The sequence below is a fragment of the Littorina saxatilis genome, unplaced genomic scaffold (genome assembly GCF_037325665.1).
Source record: "Littorina saxatilis isolate snail1 unplaced genomic scaffold, US_GU_Lsax_2.0 scaffold_1777, whole genome shotgun sequence".
In the NCBI taxonomy this organism is placed as follows: Eukaryota; Metazoa; Mollusca; class Gastropoda; order Littorinimorpha; family Littorinidae; genus Littorina; species Littorina saxatilis.
This window is the reverse complement of record NW_027125769.1, coordinates 11,006-19,870: the sequence shown is the minus strand read 5'-3', so window position 1 is coordinate 19,870 and position 8,865 is coordinate 11,006. Positions and strand designations below refer to the sequence as shown.

The window sequence follows — 8,865 nt, the reverse complement described above, 5'->3', positions numbered from 1 at the left end:
GGGGGGGGGGGGGGAGGGGGCTGTGTTGTTTGTGTGTGTGTGTGTGTGTGTGTGTGTGTGTGTGTGTGCGATGAGCTCAGATTGACGTGTGAGTGTGTGTGTGTGTGTGTGTGTGTGTGTGTGTGTGTGTGTGTGTGTGTGTGTGTGCGTGCGTGCGTGCGTGCGTGCGCGCGCGCGCGTGAGAATGGGCATGCGAGTGAGAGTGGGTGTGTGTAAACACGCCGTATACCGTGGTTGCATTAGAAAAACGCAGCCGCCGGTTTTGGTTGCGCACTTCCGCCGTTTAACTAAGACACGCGACGTAAGTATCTCCACAAAATCACCTGTAACTTCTCACACATGACATATCATCACAGAAACATCGATTGTACTTTGGCCTAAGATGTTGCTGCATCAAACGATCGATCTGTTTCATTGCTTTAATGTGCTTGTGAACGTTGTGCTTCAATTATTTACACCTTTTTATGCGTATTCTGTGCAAGTTTTGACTTTCCACAGTCACGACGGACATGTTAAGAGCATGATAATGATCACACACTATTGTGCTGTAATCAATGGCCATTCCTTGACATCTCGGTCAAATAATAAGTTTTAAAGTGGAGCAGAAGCGTCATATTTTATGAATCTGTGAGGACACCCCAAGATTTTTCGGTTGCACACTTCCGCCGTCTCTTTTTTGTTGCGGTTGCACACCGCCGTCGCAAGTGGTTGCACACCGCCGCCACTGTTTTAAAGAAAGAAACAGGACTTTATTTGTGTCTGTCTCTAGGCATGTTCCATACAGGTCTGGAAAATCATAAACCTTCTGGTGTATACTAATTTGGTAATATATTAAATTAAATAGCCTCTCTCTCTCTCTCTCTCTTTCTCTCTCTCTCTCTCACTCACTCTCTCTCTCTCTCTCTCTCTCTCTCTCTCTCTCTCTCTCTCTCTCTCTCTCTCTCTCTCTCTCTCTCTCTCTCTCTCTCTTATGTGGTTTTTTTTTGTTGTTATTGTCATTACTCACTGTGACACCAACATTCTGTTGTGATATGGCAATAGATGCCAAAACCCCGGTTACATCGGGGGAGAGGATTTCAGATTCTACTCAACACAACGCAACACAATACAACCAACGCTCAACCACTAGTCTACTGAGATAACAATAATATAGTAAGGTAGAGTGAGATGATCAGAACGAAAAGACTATTTCATTTCACTCATTAAGATACATGGATTGGTACAAACCTGATATCGAAAAATAAATATGGGATATAATCCATGCAGCTTCATGACTGCATGGCTAAACCAAATGGGCTACCCAGGAGCTGTTTTTTTGTGTATGTGTGTGTGTGTGATCTTTTGTCCCTGGCTTGTTTTTTGTTTGTGGTTTTTATAATGAAAGAATGTGCTCCTTTCAGGTGATGGAGTTCAAGTGCTACTACCGTTCGGACCTTTTTTCAAGACTAACGGAAGTAGTACGTCATATTGAAGGGGAGCATAGTGGTGATCCATTAAAATTTCGAAAGTTGGTACTCGATGAAGCAACGGGAAAGAGAAAGTTCGTGTCAAAAGATTTCCGGTTGACACCCGCAGAGATTAATAAAGCTGGCCAGGAGATAGAGGTGAACGATGGCAGTGGTAAGATCACAATCAAAAACAAAACGTTTGTGGATCCGTCAAACAGTGAGAGTGTAGATCAGTCGCAAAGTGAGTGTGAAGCTAGCAAACCTGAGGGTCTTGATGCTGAAATAAACCGACTGCTGGAAATTCTACCAAATGCTGCCCAACGATTAAAGGAGCAAGGACTTTTGTCAACATGGCTTCTACTGCATGAATTGATATGTGAAGGAACATTTCCGCTAAACAACATTTCTTTCCTGTTATTCTTGGATGTGGTGCGCTTTTACAGTGAAGAAAACACAAGTTCTATGAGATACAGGGAGGAGACGAAACTATTCTGGCGAACTGGGTACCACCTTTTCCACGGAAAATTTATCCGGTTCATGGGCGGTCCTAAGAACCAGGGTCAAGTTGTGGACGGCTCGGAGACACTCGGTGTTTGCAGGTCATCATGCGCAAAAATAAACTTTGCAATACCTAGCCTCAACCATCTAGAAACAGATGAAATTCAGCATGAAACATTGAAGCCAGGAATACTGCACGACACGATTAGCATTTTGTCTGAGACGCCAAAAGTTGTGAAAGTGGCATTTGACGCCAAGAAAATCAACTCATCCCTAAGTCAAGACCAAGGCGATATCGACCTCTTTGGTCATGAGCTATCTCCAACACTCATGGAAAGACGAGACAGGTTAGTCAAAGAATTGGACTCGCTGGAAGAGATGTTGATGAAAGTAGACACACACCAGCTCTCTCCAACAGATCTTCATGCTGCAGTGTTGACGGTGAGTGTCAGGATTAAGGAGCTGAGAGAACTGGCCGTGCTGAAAAATGAGGGCGTAAAGAAATTCAAAGAACTTGGACAACCAGACTGGCGGGCATCAAAGTACTCTTACTCTTTTGGAAGTCCGATTGGAGGGTTTACAGGCTCCGTCTCCACGACTACCTCAGCGCTAATATCAAGGTAGCTGTCCAGCGTTTGAGCAGATACCTCCATCTGCAATTACAGACATGCAATTGTGGCTATAAGAAACAGTAAAATCTTAGAATATTTCTCTCACGTTATTTTGATGTCTAGGCACACATCGAAATGTATGACCTGTTAATTCTGCCCATTGCTTCTTGTTTCTTTTCATCACCTATCACAAATAAAGACAAAGTCTACATTATTAAAATTACAACACTTTACTATTTACTCAAGAAAGTACACCAAAAGGTTATGAAATCATCGTCTCCAGTGACTTTTCACCAACAGCTGGCGCAATTTGATTATACCATGTACCTTCCGGGAAAGAAAGCAAGTTTTGTTGTATTGTGTACCAAACAAAGCAATTATTTTAAATTTCCGCACTGCAAAACTTTCCCCTTCTCTTTGTAAAATATTTTGAGCCTATCTATGTTTTATGTCTTAAGACGGCTCTGTGTGGTCAGTTAGACGTTAAACAATGTGAAGAAACTCTATTTTATAAGCGAAGTAGAAAAAAAAAAGCGGCGGCGGTGTGCACCCGAAGCAAAACTTCAACGGCGGCAGTGTGCAACCGACTGTGGCGGAAGTGTGCAACCGAAAATTCGTGGTGTGTCCTCACAGATTCATGAAATATGACGCTTCTGTTCCACTTTAAAACTTAATATTTGACCCCGATGTCAAGGAATTGCCATTGATTACAGCACAATAGTGTGTGATCATTATCATGCTCTTAAATGTCCGTAGTGACTGTGGAAAGTCAAAACTTGCACAGAATACGCATAAAAAGGTGTAAATAATTGAAGCACAACGTTCACAAGCACATTAAAGCAATGAAAGAGATCGATCGTTTGATGCCGCAACATCTTAGGCCAAAGTACAATCGATGTTTCTGTGATGATATGTCATGTGTGAGAAGTTACAGGTGATTTTGTGGAGATACTTACGTCGCGTGTCTTAGTTAAACGGCGGAAGTGCGCAACCAAAACCGGCGGCTGCGTTTTTCTAATGCAACCACGGTATACGGCGTGGTAAATGTTAGGGGAAAAAGACGCTTGGTTCGGTTTGAATCAGCGAGAAAAATTGATATACGGGGCTTAAGTTTAAATCCGGGGATTATATCTGGGGATTAACTACGAATTTGTTGTAAGACTTGTTTTTAATTTTACATTTTATTTTGTTTTTTACTGTTTTGTTGAGAAGTCGGTAATGTTTTATTAGCAATTCTCTAAAAGAATAGGATTGACAGAATAGTTTTTGGATTAAAGCTGCAACTGAGAGCACTAACGCCTCCGCAGAAATTTTGATGGGTTTTGACAACAAAAATGAAGTGGAAGAGATCTAGATTAGTGAAGTCATTCAAATTTAAACTCTGTTCGATTAATGTTGCTTTCATTTGTCTAAAAGAATGTCCAATTTCCTTCATTTATGTTAATGTGTTTTGCAGTAAATTGTAGCATATTTTAGTGCTCACGGAATAACATTAGTCGAGAAACAGCATACAACTTTTGCATTCAACCTCGAGAAAATATAGGTAGGACTATTTGGAGTTGCACAGGCAGTACTTACATAAGGAGCCAGCCGCCTGTGTTGTGATGCTTGAACCCGAAAAAGTACCTTATTTTATATTCAGCTTTTCTTCCTTTAATTTTTTGTTTATAGCTTTACTGATATACCTTCAAGGAAACCATTCATGTTGTATGTTTTTCCGCCACTGTACATAATTGTCACTCTTTTACCGAACGAAACGCGCCGATCAAAATAGGATATTTAATGTTACTGCTTAATCATGTTGCTGCGGGCCAGGCACGGTCGCATACAGCATATACATACATAAAAGATCAAAGTTGTGAAAGAAACAACAGAATGAAAATACATATATTTTTGAAAGAAAAGGGTATCATAGCAAGCGCGCAGTGCATAACATATACACATCAGAGTTGAAAAGCTTGCCTCGATGTCACGGGCCGTTAACTTTGCCATGCCGCTTGAAAATCCTGATTTCTGAACATCGTCTTTTCCATCGACTTTGCTGACAGGTGTATCTCGTGCCTGCAAAGCAAGTTGATGTTCACAAATTTACTGACTGCATCTGTCTCCCAATGAGCATTTCACCCAGAAAAGCAAGGGTCGCCGTATTTGCCGGCGTTGGAGAAAATGAGATCAAAGGTTCGGTTCCTGTGAGGAAGTTTCAAGGTTTCTGTTTTGCTGATGACAATGGAAGCCTTTTAAAGTGCACGTGTCTTTGAAGCGACTGCCACGCACGCACGCACGTACGCACGCACACACGCACACAAACGCACGCACGCACACACGCACGCACGCACGCACGCACGCACGCACGCACACACACACACTCTCTCTCTTTCTCTCACTCTCTCTCTCTCACTCATCCGTCTGCCGCCCATGTGCCCGTCTTTCATTTATAACAGGGAGGAGAGAGAGAGAGAGAGAGAGAGAGAGAGAGAGAGAGAGAGAGAGAGAGAGAGAGAGAGAGAGAGAGAGAGAGAGAGAGCGAGCGGGGGGGGGGGGGGGGGGGGGGGGGGCGTTGATTTGAAGTCGTAGGGCACTTGTGGAACAAATTGCAAACCCTTCACAAGAATGTGTCTCTGATTGCTGTAATCGGTGAACACCGTAAAAAGAAAGACTGTGCCAAAACAAAGAACTACACTGCTGCAACTATCAAATCACTCTATTTCTAATCGTGTGCAGTCTCAGTTTGCCGCACATTGATTATGGTTCAAACAAGCAAGCATGATACAACTGACGCGTACATCACTACCCTAAAAGAGAACCACGGTCTTGTAACTGTACATTTGTTATGGTCCAAGCAAGCAAGCAAGCAAGCAGACACGAACATCACTGCAACAAAAGAGGACCACACTCTTGTTACTGTCATTTTTGAGTCACTTGAGAAAAAGTGACTCTATGTAATCGGTCAGTGTTAGTCTGTCCGGCCGGCCGTCCGGCCGTCCGGCCGGCCGGCCGGCCGTCCGTAGACACCACCTTAACGTTGGACTTTTCTCGGAAACTATCAAAGCGATCGGGCTCATATTTTGTTTAGTCGTGACCTCCAATGACCTCTACACTTTAACGATGGTTTCGTTGACCTTTGACCTTTTTCAAGGTCACAGGTCAGCGTCAAAGGAAAAATTAGACATTTTATATCTTTGACAAAGTTCATCGGATGTGATTGAAACTTTGTAGGATTATTCTTTACATCAAAGTATTTACATCTGTAGCCTTTTACGAACGTTATCAGAAAAACAAGGGAGATAACTAGCCTTTTCTGTTCGGCAACACACAACTTAACGTTGGGCTTTTCTCGGAAACTATAAAAGTGACCGGGCTCAAATTTTATGTGAACGTGACTCATTGTGTTGTGAATAGCAATTTCTTCCTGTCCATCTGATGCCTCATATAGTATTCAGAACTGCGAAAGTGACTCGATCGAGCGTTTGCTCTTCTTGTTTTCTAACCAAAGAGCTGCCCCTGGCCTGCTTGTAGTGGAAGCTCTTTACTTTGAAGCTCTTCACATTCTTGTAACTGTCAGGTCGCAAAGAGCAAACAAGCAGACACGAACTGTGTCACTGCCCCAAAAGAAAACCAGACTCTTGTAAATATCAGCTCTCTCTAACCGTGTGCAGTCCCATGAGGCCGCACATTGCTTTTGGTCCAAGCAAGCAAGCAAGTAAGCAAACAGACACGAACATCACTGCGCCAAAAAGAATCACACTCTTGTAACTGTCAGTTCTTTCAAACCAAATAGAGCTGTCCCTGTCAGTAGGGGAAGCTGTTTCATTCTGTCTTAGCTCCAACTGATTGCAGTCCCAGGTGGCCGCATATTGATTATGGTCCAAGCAAGCAAGCAAGCAAGCAAGCAAGCAAGCAAGCAAGCAAGCAAGCAAGCAGATACGAACATCACAGCCCCAAAAGAGAACCACACTCTTTTTAACTCTGCTCCCTCTAACCGTGTGCAGTTTCATGTGGCCGGACATTGATTGAATCGCAACACACCGATGTCCAGAATAATGCTAATTAGTGTTCCCTGTAACTTTCACGCTCCTCCTCCCCCCCAAATCCGTCCCCATTAGCTCTCCCTCGTTTTTCCTTTGAAGTAAGCTGTCCTCGTTTTGTTGACTCGCTAAATTATGGATTAGGCGGGTCATTGCATTTTCAGATAAGAGCGAGCGAAAGGCCTCTTACAACGTGCACACATGTTGTTTTCGCCCCCCCCCCCCCCCCCCCCCCCCGAAAGTGCAGTTTGCTTTACTGAAACTTCGTGTGCGGAAGAGGTGGAGTTCGATTCCCAAAATGCATTTTGTTTCACCAGAATCTTTGGGGAGAGGGGTGTGTTAGGGGGAGGTGAAGTTCAGGACAATTCGATATTCTCATATTCACATATTCTCGATTAGAGAGATCTAGAATTCTTTTTAAGATTGAAGATGAAAGGACCCCCCCCCCCCCCTCCGAAAAAATAAATAAAGAAAACACAAAACAAAATACACTGAAATAGACAACAACAAAAACAGAAGAATAAAACAACAACAACCAAACAAACAACCAAACAAAACAAACAACCACCTATGCAGATAAGCGCAGTGCGTTTGATAACTTCAGAGGTTCATTGGCTGTGCTTCACTAGGAGCTTCCATTGTAGATATATATATATATATATATATATATATATATATATATATATATATATATATATATATATAAAAAAGGTTAACGAATGAAGATTGAATTACTTTTACGAGTAAAGTGGACGGATATGGCAGGAATGCCCACCCTGCGCCAGAAAGACACGCACGCGCAGCAGGCGATAATATGAAGTGCGCGATGAACTTAAGTGTGTACAGTGAAACCCCCGTTTTAAGACTAATTTAGTTGATTGTTTTCTCTGTTCAAAGCGTATTCTACTTTCCTTTGATTTTAAGACTCTGATTTGTTTCAATTTTTTTTCGATCTCTGAAGGGGAGTTCCACTGTACACATCTTTGTGAAGTGTACCTGCTCGGAAAATCCACCAGTCTTGCACTGAACAGGTAAAACATCAGGTATACACCCGACAGCGTGTTTTCTCACCCTCATTTGTCGGCTTTGAATCTATTCACTCATACCTCTCCCCTCAACTTATATCAAAAGAGAGGAAAATAATTATAAGCTTTGTATGTAACTATTTGTAACGATATGTAACTCTAAAATCAATGCAATTATTTGAGGATGAAAGTCGCTTGCTCATTTCAGCGCTTGTTATTCTCTCAGGTGCCAGGAGGTTGGTTCTGCAAAACTCTCACTTACTCTATTACACCGTAAGGCCTAAAAAAAAATAGGTGTGGTTACGGTAACCCGACCTACCCTATTTTTAGGGGCCGACCCTATAACTTTTTATTACATTTGTCAAAAAACCAAAAAACACACAAGAAAACGAGTGCAGAAAACGCTATGAAAGCGAAAGCGCCCGAGTCGCACACTTATTTCCCTGTCAAGTAGGTTTAATTTGTACACATTAGAAAAAAAAGTAAAAAAAAAAGAAAAAGTGATTGCCTACCTTCCTACCCTATTTTTTGGGGCTATGTTACCGTAACCACACCTATTATTTTTTTGGCCTAATACAAAGTCATGGTGTATGCATTCAGAGCGCTTACTTCCCTTTGTTTCTCAGATCTTTATGTAACGCTTGAATGAAACAAGTCACTTTCCATTGCAAAGGCATCAGTATCAGGTACAGGCCCGACCACTCTTGCCTTTCTCCCAGATTATAATATATAAATATATATTATCAAAGGTTTGGAAAGAAGCCATACTGTATCAGCATTCTGTCCATCTAGGAGGTAAGAAAGCCATTGCTCATAGAAAAGGTTAAGAACGCGAAGCACGTATGAACACCTGAACTACCTGTTTATCTTTATCCACTTGTTCACTTGGTGTCTTCTTGACTCTTTCCGCTTCCCGTGTCTCTGGCTTACGTCAAACGACGTAAAACACTGAGCAGGAAAACACTCCTTATCGTACTCCACAAAGTACACTGTTTTCGTGGGTAGACCTATATAGTAACACAGCCGGTACACATCAATTCACCTGCTTTCGATCAAGAAGCCTGTTTTCCCTTCTCTCTGTCTCTGTCTCTGTCTCTCTCTGTCTCTCTCTGTCTCTCTGTCTCTGTCTCTGTCTCTGTCTCTCTCTCTCTCTCTCTCTCTCTCTCTCTCTCTCTCTCTCTCTCTCTCTCTCCCACCCTTATACCTCCATTCACTTCCGTCCTGTCTGCAGTATGAAAAGGGTAGGCTAGGACTGAAG

At 42.5% G+C, this 8,865-nt stretch overlaps 1 protein-coding gene across 1 annotated transcript; it reads left to right on the top strand.

Annotated features, from left to right (window-relative positions):
- The first annotated feature begins 273 nt into the window (after positions 1-273).
- On the top strand, positions 274-3,592 carry LOC138954236 (uncharacterized). Its single transcript, XM_070326129.1, has 2 exons — positions 274-301; positions 1,401-3,592. Exon 2 carries the CDS (start codon positions 1,404-1,406, stop codon positions 2,568-2,570), a length of 1,167 nt encoding a protein of 388 aa, XP_070182230.1. The 5' UTR covers positions 274-301; positions 1,401-1,403; the 3' UTR covers positions 2,571-3,592.
- Positions 3,593-8,865: the final 5,273 nt, after the last annotated feature.

Excerpts from the sequence above, each read along its gene's own strand:
- LOC138954236 (XM_070326129.1), top strand. The coding sequence starts at position 1,404 with ATGGAGTTCAAGTGCTACTACCGTTCGGACCTTTTTTCAAGACTAACG.